Below are 21,450 nucleotides of genomic sequence, written 5' to 3'. Positions count from 1 at the left end.
CATTGCGAGCGTGATCCTACTAGCGTTTTGGTACCTTTCAAAGGCACACTTTGGGATGAAAGTTATATTATTATTATTAAAGCTTTGAAAACTCTCTCGGTGTAGCGTCTTTCTTCGTAAAAATGTGTAACCATGTATAATATGTATTTGCAACTGTATATTTTTCTAATGTATTTATTTTAGAGATTTATTCTGTTATGTGTTCTACGGAAGAATCAAAAAGAAGGGGCGGAGCAAACGCGGGCTGATGGGAAGTGGGGTAAAGCTGAGTTACCGGTAGATCTGTCTGTTGTCGCAGCGGACAATAGTGGATATATATATTTTCCCACCCTTAACTTTGGAAATATACATTTTGTTTCCTTGGATTACTTTCAACGGGACCCGGACTTTACAAGTCTGCATCATACTCTTAATTACGGGTATCATTTTCCATTTATGATGCCAACTGTGGCTTTAGGATTGTGTTCTATCTATGTGGTTACAGTTGTGAACCTTACAGCCTGGTCTGGGTTAAACTTGTGATTGTGTCACAAGTTTAAAGGCGGGCACACGCGACTTATACATGGGTGCGGCTTGTGTAAGTACTGTTAGGGATAATATTTTCTTAATAGGTTAAAACTGAAGTGATCAGCAAGAAAGGCAAATGTAGTTTTACAACTTTATTCACTGCGCAGTGGGTAGACTAGAGGAGTCTCACACTGTTCCTGCGCAGCAGATGGGTTTTGTTCAAAAGTCCGCGCATGCGCAGGAAGTATCAATGACGTCACACATATGTCTTTCGGTTCAAAAATAGAAAAATAGTAAATACAAAATAGTAAAAACGAGTTGCAATGTAAGTCAAGCTCATCAGGATTATTTGTAACATAGAATACAGAGAAATACACAATTAACTAAATATGATCTGCTTTTACAGTACTAAAGTGGCAAATCACCTAAAAAGTGGTGGGTGCGGCTTATAATCAGGTGCGCTCTATAGTCCGGAATTTACGGTACTTCCGCGACCATCGATCCCCGGATCGAGTGTGCCCGCATTCCTCTTCTCCCCAATAAACTGAGTAACGTTACGCGATTGGGTTCTCATTCCTGTTTCGTGACAAAATCGTATTTTCCAAATTCCCAAGCCGCCTCACGTACAATACTAACAGCTCGTGTCTTCCACCCACACAACTCCCTGCGGAGGGTGAACACAAATAAGATCATTTGTGATCAGTTCAAGAAATGTTGACGATTTGGAATAAAAATCCCTGCAATTCACAGCTTGGCTTCACTATTCGCAGTATTGTAAACGGAGTCGGGCGTATTTCTCAATGAACCCTCAGCGAGACGTTATCTGGCTTTGTGACTATCTGTTCACAAATGTCATTTTCTGCTATTTATCAACACGCTCGTTCATTTCTCGGAAGATGCCGCGTGTTTCCTGCCGTTTATGAAAGGGAGCTATTTACGGCCTGCCGTTTCGACGGAAAAGGGTTTGAAGTAAAAGATGTAAACAGGGATATACAGTGAGAAACGTCCTTGTGATGAATTGTGATGTATTCGGAGAGTAAATACGATATTAACTCGTTCGCTGACAGCCAAGTGAAAATTCATCTATCCATCCATCTATCCATTATCTGCACCGCTTATCCTCAGTAGGGTCACGGGGGTGCTGGAGCCCATCCCAGCTATCTTCGGGCAATGGGCAGGGGACACCCTTAACTGGTTGCCAGCCAATCAGAGGGCACACAGGGACAGACAATTTGCTCGCTCATTCACACCTAGGGACAATTTGGACTGGCCAATTAATGTGACATGCATGTTTTTGGAATGTGGGAGGAAACCGGAGTGCCAGGAGGAAACCCACGCAAGCACGGGGAGAACATGCAAACTCCACACAGGAGGTTCAATCTCATGACCTCAGAACTGTGACGCACACGCGCTAACCACTGCTCCGCTGTGCTGCCCTATACTAGAGTCATAATACAAAAATATTTTTGGTGAGGTTTCATAGCGTAACAGATTTACTGCAGTCCAAAATAAGAGATTAGCAAGTGTTTTCAGCATAAAACGAATATCAAAATAATGGCGGTCATGACTAAGCTATGGTCGTAGTGACAGTTTTTTTAAAAAAAATTAAAATCAATCCATCCATCCATCCATCATCTGCACCGCTTATCCTCAGTAGGGCCGCGGGGGTGCTGGAGCCCATTCCAACCATCCTTGGGCAGTGGGCAGGGCATCCTGAAATGGTTGCCAACCAGTCACAGGGCACACAGAGACAGGCACGGGGAGAACATGCAAATTCCACAGAGAAAGGCTGCGATAGCTAGACTTGAACCCTGAACCTCCGCATTGTGGGGCTGACCACCCAGCCGCCGTGCTGCCCTCGTCAGAACAGACTTCTCATTAAGTTGATCTAGGTCCAAAGTGGCGATGTGTATTGCGAGTAGACCCAAGACTACGAAGCCTGCTCTGAAAGCCCCGACTGAAACCACATCACCCTTTTGATAGTTCTGATATGGTGGTCACACAATTTCGCCAAGAACGTAAATGTATAAATTATTAAAACAGACGATTGATAAATGTTAATGAATCTTTTATGTTCAAATATAAATAGTATTAATGTGTTCACATTCTTAAGACGTTTTGGGTGTTTACAGTTTGTTCCGTGGTTTTTTATCATGAAGTGTCTCAACACTGAACATACATAATTTAATGAGAATCCCTTATCTACGTAGACCGTAACTGGGGTGTGTGCTATACGTGCAGATACCTGCCCACCCAAAGCGCTGTGTGCTCGGTTGGCGTTTTGGGTGTTTACAGTTTCTTCCGTGGGTTTTCATTATGAAGTGTCTCAACATACATAATTTAATGAGAATCCCTTATCTCCGTAGACCATTACCGGGGTCTGTCGGTGTTACACCTTGACCGTGAACTGTAGTTGCGACTGAGCCCTGTATTTCCTGGACCGAACCACTCCCTTTGCCAGCGCGGGCATTGCATTGGATTGAAACGCTATAGAGAAATTTGCATGGGCAGAATTTTATCACCAAGCTTTATGTACTCATGGGAAGAGCCATAGGTCCCTGACACTTTCAACAGGGTAATATATTTTACTAACCGGTGCATAACGATGACAAGTACGCACAACCGGTATGAGTGTTTATCGCCACTGAGGCCACATGCCCTGTAAAACGTCCCGGGCCCTTTTGCAAATGGCGGTCACCCCCCGCACAAAAACCCTCACCTTCCGTCCTCCACTCGACCCCTTCGCTGACCCTCACTCGGAGGCGTAGTGTAAACAATAATTGCGACATGAATTACGTCCCCCCCTTCCCCGAACAAAACCCGCCGCCGCGTTCACCTCCAGGGGCGCCGCTGATGATATTATGATCTACTGCCGCACGCTGGAGGGTGCAAGAGGTGATAAGTCTGCTTGTAAAAAGAATGATGGTGGCCTGTAAATCTTCGTCGTGCTTTTTGTTTGGTAAAAAACAAACGTAAAATACGACAAATATGTGCTCCGTATGCCAGAGATAAAAGAAAATAGGGAACGGGGGGGTGAAACTGACGGAAACGATTGATGGATGGAAAATGGCAGGTTGTCACTCTGGGTAGTGCTATAACAGGATGCAATTTTTTTACACCCAGTAGAATAAATTGGAAGACTGCTGATCACTGGGAGAGAGTCTTGACGGAGTACTGTTATGTTTTTCCAGCAGATTACTTTTTTTCTTATTTTTCTGATTTTAACGTCGCCGGCGACTTTAATCGGGCATGTTTTTGGACTGTACTCCCCAAATCCATTCAATACGTGGACTGAGCAATTCGGGAAAATACACTGGACTGTGTGTACTGTAAGATCAAACATCCAGTTCGATCCACCATTTCTGTTTGTCCCTCACCAACCCTCATCAAGCCCGGGACAATTTGAGCTCCTAAATGTTTACTTTTCAATACTCTCTTCATCGAAAATCCTCCCCAATAATTAAAATGTACCGTATTTTCCGCACTATAAGGCGCACCGGGTTATAGGGCGCACCCCGAAAAAATAGTTTTTGGTCCTATATTTGACATACATAAGACGCACCGGATTATAAGGCTCTACAATGGGAACGTGGACAAAACAGTCAGATAGTTCAGTCCAACTTATTACCCCCTTAACATTCCCAAAGCTTGCAAAGACGCAAATACGTGTCGAGAACACGTGCGGATACGGTGTCCGTACGCTGTACTCAAATGCATCGTTCCATCATTCGGAAGCTTAAAGTCTTGGGATTCAAGAAATGCCAACCATTCCTTAGTTTCTATTTTCTTTTTCGCTCGCAACTTTACTGTGCATATGACAATAAACACTTGGAATTGAGTTTAAGTTAAAAATAGACACTCCATTCCATCCATTATCTGCACCGCTTATCACAGAAACATCGAGTTCAGTCTGAAACAAGATACAGGGAAAATATATAGCCAGAGTAGCTCACCGAAGTCGTTGTGTTCAATAATAATGTGCAGCCATCGTCCTCTTATATCCGTGAGTTTAGTAAATCCAGGAGAATAAACTATTTACAAATACAGAATAGTAAAAAAAATGCTTTCTGTATGCCGTCAACCACGTGCTATACGCATTCATCTTTTTCGGCCGATTGCAGGCTTTTTTTGCCGCTTCAGCCTATGCGAGCCTGTAAATGATAAAAAGGATCCGCCCCTTGACCTCCGAATAACTTTAGCCAATAGTGATCGATTCAAATGATGATTGACACATTGGTTAGCCAATGAAACGCCGGTGAATAAATCCCAGCATACACCGCGGACTACTTGGCGTTCGGGGGAAAATCTAGTCGGCGGCTGCAAGTTAGTTGGAAGACTTTGCGACTTAATATTGATCCATAAATAAGGCGCACTGTATTATAAGGCGCATCGTCAGCTTTTGAAAAACATTAAGACTTTTAGGTGCGCCTTATAGTGCGGAAAATACGGTACCTAATATGTACCTGCATGCCATGAGGGAATTTGGATTTCTCTCCTGTTCTCCTTGCATTCTCAAAACCCAGTGATGCTAAACTATGAACTTATCACATATATAACCATTTTCGGTGGTGTGTTTTGCTTGATTTTAGACGATTTTGGTGACAATCACTGTCATTCCAGAACCTGAAGAGAAGGTAAACAGAGGGGGAAGCGGGGTCGGAGTCAGAACCAGCTCTCGAAATCGCCCTTACTGTAGGTTTTTATACCAACACATCCACTAAATCATCCACAGCCTTTTCCAAGGATTAGGCCTCAAATGCCAAGCAGTAATCCTCTAGGACATTTTTTCCTTAGGGTCTCCAAATAAAAATGGTATGAAATCATAAGATTGCGATCATTTGGTATTTACTTTAGGCTTAGAAAGGGTCAAAACAAAACTGGTTTGTTTTCCGGGTGGAAAAATCCAAAAAGAAGCTTTTAGGAATGTCGGCATCTATCGGTGTCCTTCCCGATGGCCGCCAGAACCGGACCCTAATGTCCCGCGTTATCAAAATGAATAAGCAGCGCCGATAAATGACACGTCGGGAAAACACACTCCGGTTTCGTGTGATATTCATACGCAAAGCTTAATGTCCCGGAACCGATTCTGTCTTTTCCATTATGTAAATACGTTTGCCGGGCCGCAATATTGGAATATATTGACTCCCTTGTCTCAATTACTCGGGTTATTAAAAACAAAGAGGCGATGGAAATGAGGTGTAGTTATTCGTTGATGAAAAGCTCGTGATGCTTTCGGTGGCGTTTCGATACGTCAGAATTCGGTAAACAGGGATAGTGATTTTTGATGAAAAATCGACGGATACTCTCAAAAGATAACAGATTTTTATACGCGTGCTGACATTTTCAAAGAATGACTAATGCCGTATTCATTTCCTTTATTTATCCGTCGCTTACTTTTTAGTCAAGCACATACTAAATGGACTAGTCTGTATTTTCACCCCGCAGCTGTATAGCGAGGCATCGGAGGTAGCAATGGTAAATACACAATGATAATTATATATATACAATACTTGGTATAAATAGTTACAGTATACCGCAAAGGAAATGACGGATGAAGAATGTATAACGTGCTCAATGGCGCCACCAGGAGTTACAATTGTAATCCCAGAAGAGAATAGTTTTAAAACATGTGCAGATGGACAGCGGCAGTTATGCGAAGAAGGAATTAAAAAAAAAAAAAAAAACCCTGATAATAAATAATCTTCATTACTAATATCTACTATAGAATGTAGATTATTTTTTGGTCAAAAAGGATATATATATAATAAAACCAAATTAAAAAATATAAATAAATAAAGGTCTATTCTATTCTATTCTAAATAAGAGAATGATATCATATATCAATATTTTATTCAAAGCAAAGCGATATTATTCAAATACTTTAAATAGTCAGCCACAAAATATGTAATTATATATATTTTTCGATATACTAAGCTATACATTTACAGGATGACAGTTTTTCCGCAACTTTAATAGGTATTCATTTTTTCAAATGGGTTTGCTAATGTGAGTCAACGTTTAAGGGTATTCTTTCTCTATTTCATATTTATTTTTACTATTCATTTTTAAACATGAAAATCCTTGCTAAAACAAGACTTTTTTTTAGTATTCTTATCTTATTTAATATTGTTTTAGACAATTCCTATAAGACAAATGGTAGTCATTCTTTCACTGTTTTATATATTTAGACAAGATAATCCCTGTCCCTGAGAAATGTCTTCTTGAATAAAATGAATGACACACCAATACAATAAATCCCAATAACTGAGCATAATTTCATTTTATACCAACCACTAAAATAATTACACACAGAATTCGTAATTGTTTATGTAATTAAGTCATATGTTTGTAATGCTATAAGGAGATAAAGTATATTCAAACTGAAAAAAAGAAAAAAAACAATTGAAATGTACAAAATGAAGCACAGGTGAGTCTCTAAGAAAAATGTGTTTTCCTGCGTTTCCTGACATTGTTTTTATTTTAATGTTTCATCCTGGATTGCCATGTCTAATCTCATTGTAGAAACTACTTTGTTATAAATAACAATACAATCCCAATACTAAATGAATATTTTCTTGATTTTCCATTCTTGCAGAGGTCACACTCTCACACTTAGGGCTGATTTCACAATTTTTTTGCACACTTAACTGGAATTATTGATGAATTCCTAAACTAAATATAAAGTAGATTAAAGCGATTTTGATTGAAAAATTAAAAAACGCTCCGATTATATACTTGTCAATTTACAGAATTATTACCTGTGTTTTATATATTTTTGTGGTATTTCTTTCAGCAGTTTTTTTTGTTAGACCGATCTTGCCTTGCCCATTTTTCTGTATTCTCTTTTCTGCTACACATAATAAGCAGTGCTAGATTTACAGTAAGTAGGGAAATACCTGAAAAAAATACTGAAAAAAATGTCTTGTTTGCTTAGTAAATAAACCTGTTTATATAAATTATTTTTGATTGTATTCTTTATAATCTGTCTTGCTGTGAGTAAATAGGTGCTGTGTTATGTATTTTAAGGTATATTAGGCATTAATAAGTAGAAGTGCAATTGTTATCAAGGGAAGCAGGTATGCAGAAACAAAATGCATCTGGTTTCCGTGTATTATTGTTGCAGAAGTCCCGATCTCAGTAAGGTCTAATTTCACAACGTTCTACACATTTAAAACGGGGAATATTGGCTATATCCTAAACCAAATGCATCCCTTTCAATATATTCATTATCTTTGTATTTTTCTTTTTATTTCCATTTTTGTTTACAGGATTATTTATATATTCTAGGTTTAATAAGCAACACTGAATTTACTCCAAGTGGGGTAAAGACCTAAGAAACATGTTGACAAATGATGTGTGCTGCTTGTTGGAACAAATAATCTTTTTTTTTTTTTAATCCAACATACTGTTTTGCTGTGGGTGAATAGATGTCACGTTGCGTTTATAGGTTTCATTCTCGCTTAATGAGAGTTGCGATCATTATTAAAGGGAGTAATTGGCTGAGGTGGGCAGGTATGAAGTTGTGACACAAAAATGATCTTTATTTCTATTTGTAAATGTCGTAGGGGTCACAATCTCATTAATTTTACAAGTTTCTGCACATTTAAAACTGTATTGTAGATTAAAACAACACGGGCTCTAATTATAGCGATAAAATCACTTTGAAACAGGAAGTAAAGCGAATAAAAGCCATCAATGATTAAAGCAAACGACAAAAGTGGTTTAATAAATATAACCATGCGTTTTTTTTCCCCCTTTAAGACGCATGCACAGCGCATCTGCTGAATCCGCATCCGGCTGCCGCGCTCGAATGCGTCGCCAAGGTGCGCGCGACCTCAAACGCGCGTTAAAAGTTATCGCGTAATAACGATGAATAGAATAATAAATCCTTTCTTTTTTCCTTACCTTTTCTCTTGCATCTTCTCTTCCTCCTCCTCTTGAGTTTGCATTTCATCTGGCCACCTTGAGCCCCCGACGCGCGGCTGCCGTTCCCAAGTACGGACGTCATCTGCAACGACGCGGCGCAACTATTTGGGACTTGTGTCTCCGGACTCCTTGTTTTTATTTGCACCCCCTCCTCAAAGGAAAAAACCGGGATGGCGTTTGTGTTCTTTCTTTTTTTTGTCCTTCCCTTTGCAGGTCCACGCGTCTGGAGGCGACGCTTTGCTCCTGCGTCACCGTTGTGGTGCTCGCGCCGTTCTCTCTCCTCCGTGGGGGGGAAGAAAAAGAAATCAAGCGTCAGCTACTTTGGATTCGATCATGCAGGACAAGCGTGACGCTTTTCTGTTCCTCTCCAGCTTTTTAATTAGGGTCCAATCGTGGCTGACTTGGAGGTGTGACATCACCAGCTCCGCGTGGATAAATAACACCCACTTTACACCCCCTCCCCAGTCTGCAGCCCCCACACCTTTTGTTTTTGGATACTTGTGGCATTTGACTTCGTATTTCACTTTTTTTGCTGGGGAAAAGCTTCTATTGTGTGTCAGTAAGGTCATGTGTGACGTCACAGCACCTGACGACGTGTACTGTTCACATACCTGTACGTTTTTGCCATACAAAGTACCTTTAAGATGCATTTTAAGACGTGTACAAAGTACAAGAAAATCCGTACGGAAAAACGCAAATTTGTCAATTATGGGTACCATCCGGTATACACCGACTATCACGAAACAGCAAATCAAGTCAAGTCAAACGAGTTCGCCGCGGTAGCCTCTATCTCGGTATCGTTTCTATTCTGTTGCAAACGAAACGAGTGGTTTGATGTAGTGAAAAGAAGTCCGTCTCTTTTTAGAGAACCGGCTTTTTCGGCTGAACTCATTAAAGAGAGCCGGCTCTCAAACGGCTCACTTGCCTTGATGCAACTTTTTTGGACACAAAATTGTCATTATCATTTTTTAACAAAGATTTACCGCACTCCAAACTTTTCGGGAGGCAGATCCGCCATTGTTGTTTTGGTCTCACGGTTCGAGTTTTCGTCTGCATGCCGATCTCCAGTTCGAGTTGTGTAGTGAAAGGCCGTTTTCTTTTTAGACAACCGGCTTTTTCGGCTCAACTCATTAACGGCTCACTTGCTTTGATGCAAATTATGATGTTGTATGAAGAAGTTAAGAAAAAAAAAAGGAAGTATAAATGGAGAAAATAAAAAAGACAGGTTTGTGGTGATCCCTTTAATCAGTATATTACCAACAATAATTGAATGCAGAAAATGAATTACCGTAAATTCCGGACTATAGAGCGCACCTGATTATAAGCCGCACCCACCACATTTTAAGAGGAAAACCGATTTTGTACATACACAAGCCGCACCTGTATACAAGCCGCATGCGCCCACATTTAAACATGTAACACCAACACAAAATTAACCCAAACCCGACTTCAAGTCCCGCATTTGAAACTAAATGTCCTTCATTAAAGTCCACAGTCCAAAAATCACAGCCGGCAAAATGAACGGAAAATGATACCGGTACTTAAGGTTTGATGCAGACCTGCAGAGTCCGGGTCCCGTTGAAAGTAATCCAAGGAAAAAAGTGTATATTTCCAAAGGTAAAGGTGGGGAAAATATATCAGATGAACACATTTACTCACGCAACTCCTTTTTCTTTAACCAACTTTTTACCCCCTCTTCTTTCCTCGTCTGTCCCTCACCTTTAGCGGTCCCCACTTAAACTCGGCACCCCGCGTTTGTTCCGCCCCTCATTTTTCGTTCACCCGTGCAAAACATATCAGAATAAGTGTCTAAAATAAATACAATTAAATACATTACAAAAATATACAGTTGGAAATACATATTATACATGGGTTACACATATTTACAAAGAAAGACGGTACACCGAGAGAGTTTTCAAAGCTTTAATAATAATAACATAACTTTGACAGGGCAGTTAATGGTAGCAACACTCGAGCGCCGCTAGCGGCCTTTAGAAAAATGACATAAATTGGCCGCATCACTGAACAAGCCGCAGGGTTTATAGTTAGGGAAAAAAGTAGCGGCTTATTGTCCGGAATTTACGGTAATAATTTGAATAAGAAAATTTATTATTCTACTTAATTATATTTGCATGTATTTTTTCCTTCTACAGTGAACGTCCAAGCGACTTCCTTTTTGAACTTTTTTTTATAATAAACCTCATTCATGTCGAGTAACTCAGTATCTCACAACAAAATGTTAATTAACAATATATATGATTTAAGGAAAGACATGTACAATATAACATGTTAAACTACATAAACACGTCTGAAAAAAATAAATGGTGTAAGATTTTTTTGTATTTGGTAAGGGAAAATACGACAGTTTGTAAGGACATGGAGCCCTGGAGCTCGATAGGTATGACTGTTCAGAGTGTTCTTGTAAAGAGTGAGGATAATTAAGGAGAACTGTGTGGATTTAGGACATACTTGTAAAACGGCTCTGAACATTGACAAATGTAATATCACCCAGAGTGACTCAGTCAAATATTCAGGTGTCATATTTGACCCCGATCTGTCCTTTCAAACACACGGTAAGAATATTACTAGAACAGTTTTTCTTCATCTTCGCAACATTGCTAAAATTCGCCCGATGCTGTCTCAGTCGGATGCGGAGATTATAATTCATGCGTCTCGATGACTGTAATGCACTACTCTCCGGTCTCCCGAAGTCCAAAATCAAGAGCCTTCAGCTGGTACAAAATCCTACAGCGAGGCTTTTAACTAAGACAAGAAAGTTTGATCACATGACCCCGATTTTAGCTAACCTGCATTGGCTCCCTGTTCGCTTAAGATGTGAATTTAAGGTTCTGTTGGTATTATACAAAATCATGCATGGACTTGCTCCCTCATATCTTTCAGATTTCATTTCCCCTTATGTTCGGGTCCGGAGCCTTCGCTCTGAAAATTCTGGTCTACTCGTGATCCCAAGAGCCAAGAAGAAATCCGCAGGTTCGAGAGCGTTCTCCATTCGGGCCCCGGTGCTGTGGAATGCTCTGCCTTCTGACATTTCATCTGCAACCTCAGTGTAAATGTTTAAATCTAAGCTTAAAACACACTTCTATTCTAGAGCATATGAAAAACTATATTTTATGTTGACAATATCTGTGTATTAACTGCCCTCGTGTAGGTTTCAGATCAGGGGATGGTGTAATAATAGTCTCTGGTTTGCAATAATCTGTGGTCTGTGCAGCCCTTTGAGACTCTGTGATTAAGGGCGTCAATAATAAACATGACTTGACTTGACACTAGCACGAGGGTCGGGAAAAAGCCTCACCCTATATTTTAATATAAAATTCAACAAAACCACTAATACCACTCTCCGAACACAAGCTAATTCATGAGCAGTTTATCTCCCTGTGTGACATTTGATAAAATCTAAAATAGTATCAGTGTCTGAAATAATGTCTGCCCGGACGGCCGGGGCGTGCATCCTTTACGTGGGGCGTACAACTTACACAACGTATCTGCCCGGGTAGCCGACAACTTTTTCAAGATAAAAATAAAATAAAATTTTTTTTTTCAAATAAAACATATGTGTTATTCCGATTTAGAAATCTTTGTTCGGTTTAGACATTTCGGAAATTCGGTCGTTTGGCAATTTGCATACTCGGCAGCCAATCAGAAGCCTGCATCGAATAACTTCGTGCTTCCGGACTTTCCCGAGCCTTATAAAGATCATTTTCCAAAGTAGACGCACAGAGAACACAATAAAAATGGAGAAGTGGTTAGGAATCAAGCCAAAACCCCAGCTCCAGAAAAAGCATTCAAAAGAAGCTAACAAAATGTATGACGTTACAAAACGTTAAAGTACATTAAAAGCATCGTGGAAAGAGGAGTTCACGTGGCTTGTAGCAGACCACACAACGCAAACATTGCATGAATGAGGATGAGTCAATACAGGTACATACTGATGGCAGATGGAAACAGCGATGTCATATACATGCAATGAATGTTATAAGTAGATTTATAATCAACTAAATCTTAAAGTGTTGTTCTGTTATATATTCTGATTATCATTCCTTAATACATAAGTTTTTTTTGGCGATTACTTGTCTTATTGTGTTTCAAGTTGTGAAAAATGGGGCAGGCAACTTTTCAGAGTTTCAGACACTGGTCGTATTGCCAGAACCTGTGTCCCATGTCAATATACAGGGTTGGGTAGGGTTACTTTAACTTAATTACTTTCAATCACTTTTGGATTACTCCAATACCAAATACGCTAACAAAAGAAACTAAATATGAATAAAATGATGACTCACAACACGTGGTAAGCTCTCTCTCCTGGCTTTGACCTCCGGCAAAACTAACATAAATTGCGACAGAAAAAAATGGAAATAAATCCAAACAGCTTGCCAACATCATTTTTGCCGTTCCATGTATTCCGTTACTCCCCAAGCCTGCACAAAATTTACTCATTTTATTCACATTTAGTTTCCTTTGTCTTTTATTAGCATATTTGGTATTGGAGTAATCCAAAAGTAATTGAAAGTAATCCAGTGAAAGTAACCCTACCCAACCCTGTCAATATAAATAGAGATACCTCAGTTTTTGAGTTTAAGGGGGACCAGAACTACACGCAAAACATTAAAATTCGCGAAATAGCATCAAACCTTCACAAAGACCCCCCCAAAGGATTAAACTTACCTCGAGATGACGTCATTACCGACTTAGAGTATACGACTATAACAAAACAACAACTATATCTCCAAATAATAACACGTACTGTAACTGCAGTTGAATGGATTGTTTTATTTAGACTGCAGTAACACGGCGGTAGACAGTCCTTGCCCTTCCCCGCCGGGTCAGGATACAAGGAAGAGCCGAGGGGCTCTTCTCATCCCCAGGACAGAAAACCAGACACTGCCCATGGTCTTTCTCCTCGCCGCCAGGACAGGAAACCAGGTGCAGCCGAAGGCTCTTCTCGACGTCGAGACAGGGAACCAGAAGCGGCCGAGGGCTCTTCTCATCGCAGAGACAGGGAAACCGAAGCGGCCGAGGGGCTGAGAGAGCCATGTGGAAGCTTTCCCCTTGGTCTTTTGTTAGTAAGGTCATTCTGTTAAGTTTTGTGGGTGGACCCAAGTGAATGGCAGCAGGAACTGAGGCAGGGGTTCTCAAACTAGGGTGGTACTTAGTAACAAAACCAGGAACAAAATAAAAAACAAATAAGGGGTCTCAAAAGAAACAGTTTGTTCAAAAAAAACAAAACAGATCAAACCTAATGATATCCAAACCAAAAGCATGTTTTCTGAACAGATATTTTTTTAGTAAACCTAGCTCTTAGAATAGTTTAAATTGCATGCACCCTATAGTCCAGTGCGCCTTGTGTATGAAAATATAATCACAAAAGACCATTTTTGGTGGTACTTCTTGTAATCTGGTGAGCCTTATAGTGCAGGAAATACAGTATACTTAATACAATTCCATTTTCTTCTGAATGATAGCAATACCAAACTATTTTCCTTTTCCTATTCAGACGCCACGACTACTAATCCTTTAAATGACTTCACCCACTTCATAATTTTCAAGACCTTTAGGTTTAATTGCTCGACAATTTTCTATCCTAAATAATACACAATGTTTATATACACAATATTATTGAAATAACAATCTGTTCCTGATATCAAAACAACCACTAGAGGACAGCAAACAGTGTTATGGTTCACTGTCATGAGTACAAAACCTTAAATATGAGGCAGGTATCAGCACAAGTATCGACACCTGGAATTGGTACTCACTTATCCCCTATTTTAAATGAATGAACTCTGCTACTAATGTAACAATGAGTTTCTGATTGTCAGCCACCAGAGGGCAGCAAATAATGTTATAAGCCACTATGACAAGTATTGATACAAGTATCGATACCTACCATCTGCACCCATCCATGCATAATTTCGAAAAATGTGGCCCTGTCGGTAATACTCAGCTATAAAATATTAATAATCAGATTCAGGTTTTATTGATTTGAAAGGTTTGACAAGAAAAAAAAGCAGGTACCAGTTATGTTTCAATGTCGATACCAGCTTAATTTTTAAGCGATTGGTGTTCATGATTGTTGATGATACCAGTATCAGTGTCACGGTTGCTATGGCGCCCAATTGGCCCCGCCCGTGTGGCGCCAGCTGCAGCTTGTTGACAGATTGGTTCCTGGTCAGTATTTAAACTCTGTCCTGTTAGTCCCCTTTTGTCGGTCTGTCTGCGAATCTCTGTTTTTAAACGGCAAGCCCTTTTTTCACCTGTCCCGTTTGCGTCCTGCTACGATCTGTTTTGATCTCGACCACGTCTCCTCTCCCGTCCCGAATTACGACCTGTTTTGATCTCGACCACATGTATTCTCCCGTCCCGAATAACGACCCGCTTTTTATCTCGACCACGTCTACTCTCTTCTCCTGGCTTTCGACTTGTTTCCGTTCCCGACCACGTTTTTGCTCTTCTATCCCGGATACTGACCTGTTTTTTCCGTTCCCAACACCGCCATCGCTCGCCACAGAAGTCCTACTTCCGCGTTCAGAGCGACCTGCTCCCCGCGACCAGCGATCACCGGATCGCGTGTGCAATATTTTCCCTTTTTCCCAATAAAACTAAGAAACATTACGCGAGTGTGTCCTGTTTCAGTGGTTTTACAACCAGGAGCTAGAATTAAATGGATTATTTCTTTAAATAATTTGACACCGATACTTATGGCGCCTATGAATGGTGCATAAACCTATCCTTAGTATTCCTCCTTACATTGTTTCTCTGTGCCTTAGCATACTTTACATCAGAATAAATTCTGTTGGATCCGTCCCACTATTGTACCAACTTCTTAAATAGAAATCAGGTATGGGCGCCTGTATCGAGACTGATATCAGTACAAAATTATCCCTAATTTCAAATGAATTGACCCAGAAGGTAAAGCCAAAACATTCAAAATTGAATTAATTTAAGATATTCCAGGTGTACTGATTTTAAAATACACTAGATCAAAATGCTTTTCTAATTTACAATAGCAAAAAGTGAATAACAATATCACTTATCGGTACTAATGCTGATACCGGACTTAATTTCAAGGTTTCAGTGCTCATGAGCGTTCCCAGCTGCCCTCTAGTGGCTGTTTTACAACCAGGAAGAAGACATTTGTGAAATATTCTTCTTTAATTTGTGGGATCCGATATTTTCCCGATATCAGTGTTTTTCCTCACATTGTCCTGCTGTGCCTCACCAATTCAAATTAAAATAGCAAAGAGTGAATAACAATCCCACTTATCGGTACCAATGCTGATACCGGATTTAATTTCAAGGTTTCAGTGCTCATGAGTGTCCCCAGCTGCCCTCTGGTGGCTGTTTTACAACCAGGAAGTAGAAATTTGTGAAATATTTTTCTTTAATTTGTGGCATCCGATGTTTCCGATTTCAGGGTTTTTCCTCACATTGTCTTTCTGTGCCTCACCAATCCAAATTAATTTGATATTGATTCAGTTTGATCTGTCCCACTATTTAAGCAGCTCCTTAAATACGAGTCAGATATGGGCACCTGTATCGAGACTGGTATCAGTGTAAGACTATCCCTAATTTCAAACGATACATTCATATTTAAATTGAAATATTCAGTGTGTACTGCTTTTAAGAGGTACTAGTATAAATTGTTCTTTCTAATTTTATAAAATTAGCAAGGACTGAATAAGAATACCATCATGAGTGTCCCCAGCTTCCCTCTAGTGGCTGTTTCACAACCAGGAAGTAGACATTTGAGAAATATTCTACTTTTTTATGACATTTCAGTGTTTTTCCTCACATTGTTCTTCTGTGCCTCACCAATCCAATTTTAATCAATCCGTCCCAATCCAGAGTACAATTGTTCTTCACCCAAAGCCAAATTTACTGTAAATGTAAGCACACAATACAGCAAACACATCAGGTCGTCGCCAGTAACCCGGTCCAAATTGTCCGACGGCATTTGAACGCAACTTTGAGCCTCGCTGGGGCGAAATGGGCGCTGACAGCCCGGACTTTGTTTAATGGCCGCAAACTTTGAAGATTGTGACATTTTGGCATTGTTGTGTGAAAGTGGAGTGTCAGGGCTTTCACAAAGCATTTGCAGCCCGCCTTGCTGGAGGTTATTGTTTTTGGTTCCTCTCATGCTGAAGGTCAGGTGGGTGTGCTTCGAACACGGGGCCCCCAAAAATGGTCCAAATTTCACCAGGATTAGATAGGATAAAATATTATAATAAATAGGTACCAGATGGTATCAGTATACAGTGGAACCTCGGTTCTCGACCATAATCCGTTCCAGAACCCTGTTCGAAAACCGAAATCATTTTTCCCATTAAAAATAATGTAAATCGTTTTAATCCGTTCCAACACCCGGAATGTTTACCTTGAATGTTTAACGTAAACATAAAGCTAACCCAGGCTAATCGTACGTTCGCGTTATCGTAATCTTCCGTACGAAAGATTACGCTAACATGAACATGTAAAAATAAAATATAAAAAATATAAAGAAAAGAATTATGAATAGGATTTCTTACCTTTGTGGTGGTCAGCAGAGGGCGCAGGTGGACGGTGAGGAGGAAAATTATTGTTTGGAAGGATGTTCTTTCCTCTTAAAATACCGATCTAATGACACTAGCTTCTGCCTTCTTTTTAGCACTTTTCTAAAGTGACTCATGACAGGCATAATTAGTGGCTAAAACACTTTGTACACCTATATTAAAATCGAAAGCAAAACGAAGCACGTCCGCGCGCGATAACAGTTGGTCACGAAAAGAGCGATCCATACCCGTACGCCGCTCAGCATCGCACCCTAGCGTACGCACTCACGCATTACCGGCGTTCGAACAGCGAGGCATGAATTTCTCGAAATTTTTGGTCAGACTCTGATTTGTTCGAACCGAGAGGCGTTCGAAGACAGAGGTTCCACTGTATAAAGTATTTTTTAGTAAATAAAACAGATATCATGAAATAAATCATCAAATACAACGTGGTGCCCATTAGTGTGCCCCCGAAGGGTAACTGAGGTGCCCGTGGACCTGTTCTGAAAATAGCTCATCAGTGCTGGGTCATTGTGATTTTCAAGGTAAAAATATTTTCGAGTAGTTGACTGACTATTCCTATCCCTACTACCAATAATCTAGATCAATCTATCTATCTACCTTGGTCATATCCCTCAAAAGGGGTGACTGACAGCAAGACATACACACAAAAACAAAGAAAATGGAAAAACGGGGAACAAATAGTGAGAAATACACACAAAAATGTTTGGACCATGGCCAACCCAAATGCCCAAACAAGTTAGGCACCTTGGCACCCAAGTTGGTCATGCTTTTGCCCTCCAGATGAAACGGGACACAAGAAAGTGGCCATGCCATTCGGGTCAGGGTGACACAACACACACAGCTTTCACTGGTTTACCCCTGCCGCATCATAGAATGAGTCCAAACATCCCACTTCCAATGATAAACTTAGTAATAACATAGTAACAAAGTGAAAACATGCTACGTTATTTCTGTATTTCCCATCAAACTGGGTGCCGTTTTTGCTAGTTGGTAAGACAAAGAAAGCTCTCAGCTTGGAGATCCATGATTATACGATATTATCACAATATCAACATCAGAATCGGCTGACATTGCCATACCGGTATCAATGACGATACTATAACATTATCATATCAGTATCGGGTTCATCTTTTACACAGTAAAATTTATATAACATTAGTATTTGTCTCCATCCACGAAGTTACAGTAAACTAATAGGTATGGATTAGATTTTTTTTTTAATTTAAAGAAAGCACTAAAATCATGTTCCTTTTCAGTCAAATTACAGCCCAAAAATCCATTCAAAAATCATTCATAGCCTTGAGAGAGGCCAGATTAGTGACATGCTACACATTATCCCCGATCGCATATTGCAGCGAGCACAGATAGCATAGCGGATTTTTTTTTTTTCCATTCTCCACCAAAATGTGTAATACACTCAGGCGGCCGGGTTTGCTTATCCCCTATCACATATGAGTGCGAGCAGAACCCAGTAGAGGGCACTTGTCAGTACCGGCAGCTCTTTTTTTTTTTGCAGTTTATGTATTTCTGCCAAAAATGAAGTGCACTTGTGCGGCTGCGATCCATTATTCTTAATCCTGTGTTTCTGCGAGCAGGCAACAATAGAAGCCGCTTTGGTCAGGATGCCATTCTGGTCCGCCTAAAATGAAAGGTAGGGTTTTTGGCCATAATCCATGCACTTTTGCCAGGCCTGTTACAGTATTTTGGACTGCGCTGTTTTGGCCATTATCCCCTGTTGACAATTGCTGAAAGCAGGGTCCGAAAGAGCAAATGTGTGTGATTTGTGGCAGCTCTTTTTAACAGTTCTTTCCGCCTATAACTGCTCTCAAGCAGCCGCGATCCATTATCCCCGGTCAACTATTGACAGAGTGCATGTCTGTAAAGAGTGGTGACTCGTATCTTCTGTTCTTCCTCCTATAAGAAATGAACTGCACTATTTTGCCCACAATCCATTATCCCTAGTTGAATATCACCAAGAGCAGGGGCCGAGAGAGCAAATTTGTGTGTGCTTACGATCCATAATCTATATTGCTGTGAACAGAAGCGGGGATTACTGTTACTGTATTTCTGCATAAATCGCACTGTATTGTTTTCATGGTGATCCATTATCTCCTATCAATGCTGAGTGCTGGGGAAGAGTGTGCAAATTTGTGGCATGTGCGGTTCTAGTCTTTCCGCCTAAAATGTAAAACTCTAATGTGTTAGCGATCAATTTTCAATGATCAAATAGTGTTTCTAGCTGGTACTGGGAGAGCGCGGTTTTGCATGTTCTGGCATCTTTTTTTTATGGCCCCGATCTATTATCCCCAATCGACAACTGCTGAAGACGTGTGCCGAGAAAGCAAATTATTGTTGTGCGAGGCGGCACTTTTTCCACGCTATCGAATTGAACTGAACAGCACCCTTGCGGCAGCGGTCCATTATCCCTGGTCAACGATTACTTCAAGGATTTCTGAACATGTCTAAAGGGTTATTGTCCCTTTTAACCACCATATATGAGGGATTTCAGTTTTCATATCAAATCACGAGATGAGTTCATCGCTGTCTACCACCACGGCAGCCATAACGCTCCTGCCGGCACCCGGAAAACGAGCCTAGCGACTTCACGGGGGGATATGAAGGCGGACCTTTCCTTCCAGTCGCCCGTCTGAGCGCTTGATAAGACGACAGCGTCCTAATCCGTCCCCCTTCTCTCCGTCAAAGCCCCACCTTTGGAAAAAGCCGAGTCAAAAAGCTGCTAGTCAATATAAACCCAAAGACGAACGGGGCGGGCGGGGCTCCCGGGGTTCCATCTCTGCAACCTGGCTGCAAAGGTTGATAAGGGAAGTCCAATAACTCCATCCGGGGGGATGCAACTCTATTCCTTAAATATTTCTATTCAGGAAAATAAAAGAACATGTAAGCACGGAATATTAACACCCAAGTTAAACGAGAACCCGTTTATGAGAAGCATGCTGATTGATCTCCTTATCAGAGATGGCAGGTGGCTGATTTGACGAACAGTAGGAGGGAAAAAAAGGTGATTTGGCGCCACGCGTCGGCTCCCATCTCCATTTGAAATCTCTTCAATCCGCAGATTAGACATCAAACGGGAATAAGCGCAAAAACAAACAGGCAGACACGCTTGCGTGAGTAGAAAAAAAAATTGACATCCCCTGTAAAATACTTTTAAGTCTTTGTTGCAAGGGTTATTAAGCAGACATTTATGTATAGGTGTCAAACAGGGGGCCCGCGGGCCAGATCAGGCCCGCTAAGGGATTGAATCCGGCCCGCGAGACAACAACCAGAGAAGCGCAAGAGTAAAACAAGCTGCAGGTTGAATTATGCATCCCCGGGACGCAACTTTTTTGACACAAAATTATCATTATTACCCGATTACATTTTTTTAAACAAAGATTTACCGCACTCCAAACTTTTCGTCAGGCAGATCCGGCAGATGTTGTTTTGGTCTCGCGGTTCGAGTTTTCGTCTGCACGCCGATCTCGAGTTGAGTAGTGAAAAGTCAGTCTCTTTTTAGAGAAGCGGCTTTTTCGGCTCAACTCATTCAAGAGAGCCGGCTCTCAAACGGCTCACTTGCTTTGATGCATTATATTACGAATTATGATGTTGTATAAAGAAATTAAGGAAAAGATGAAGTATAAAAGGAGAAAATGAAAGAAAGACAGGTTTGTGGTTATCCCTTTAATCGGTATATTACCAACAATAATTTGATGCAGAAAATGAATTAATAATTTGATGATTAAAACTGAATAAATATATTGATTGTTATTATATATTTGACGCCAATTTACAATTTCAACCGCGATAACACTAAATTTTGGGGAGCCATAGATCTCTGTTGGGACCCATAGATTTTTGAGCATGCGAGACCCCGGGACCCATCACTTTTCACAGGTAAGATGAACACTGCATTTACCCATTCACACACACTCACACACCAATAGCGGCCATGCAGCCATGCAACGCGCCAACCTGCTTATTGGGGGCATTGGGGGTTCAGTGTCTTACCCAAGGACACGTCAAAAGGTAACACGGAGGAGCGGGAATTTGAACTTGCGATCTCTTGATCCCAAGACGAGCGCTCTACCTCCTGAGCCAATGCCGCCCCAATTGACGTTCTTTTACTGATACGGCCTGCCTGAGACCAGAAAGTCTGAATCCTGCTCCTGAGCCAAATTGGGTTTGACATCCCTGCCCTATGAGAACCCAGACAAAACAAGACTTTCACAAAATGATCAGTCGGGTGCAATGTACCTGTAATTTTCCTTACGGGTCTGAGCGTTCACACAAAGTCAGTGAGCAACGCTTGAAACAACAGTGAGCAACCATAATCCCAAGTGTGGCAAGATAATTCATTTTCAAACATGTCCAAAACTTGACATCAAGTTACATTTTGCTGAGTTTCCGGCAATGCAAAATGATTTTTCTCTTTTGAATGAATTGA

General features: G+C 40.7%; 1 protein-coding gene across 2 annotated transcripts in view; it reads right to left on the bottom strand.

Moving 5' to 3' along the window:
• Window positions 1-21,450, bottom strand: part of adarb2 (adenosine deaminase RNA specific B2 (inactive)) — a 375,339-nt gene that overhangs the window by 312,437 nt on the left and 41,452 nt on the right. The window contains exon 2 of one of the 2 annotated variants that reach the window (XM_088322572.1): window positions 8,413-8,713. The exons of the other annotated variant lie outside the window; for it this stretch is intronic. Coding sequence (XP_088178698.1) covers window positions 8,413-8,515 — 103 coding nt within the window. The 5' untranslated portion in view covers window positions 8,516-8,713. The remainder of the gene's footprint in view (window positions 1-8,412; window positions 8,714-21,450) is intronic. 2 annotated transcript variants of the gene reach the window in all.

Source organism: Urocampus carinirostris, chromosome 18 (assembly GCF_059441175.1).
Source record: "Urocampus carinirostris isolate Australia breed hairy pipefish chromosome 18, RoL_Ucar_1.0, whole genome shotgun sequence".
NCBI lineage: Eukaryota > Metazoa > Chordata > Actinopteri > Syngnathiformes > Syngnathidae > Urocampus > Urocampus carinirostris.
This window is presented reverse-complemented; position numbering and strand designations above follow the sequence as displayed.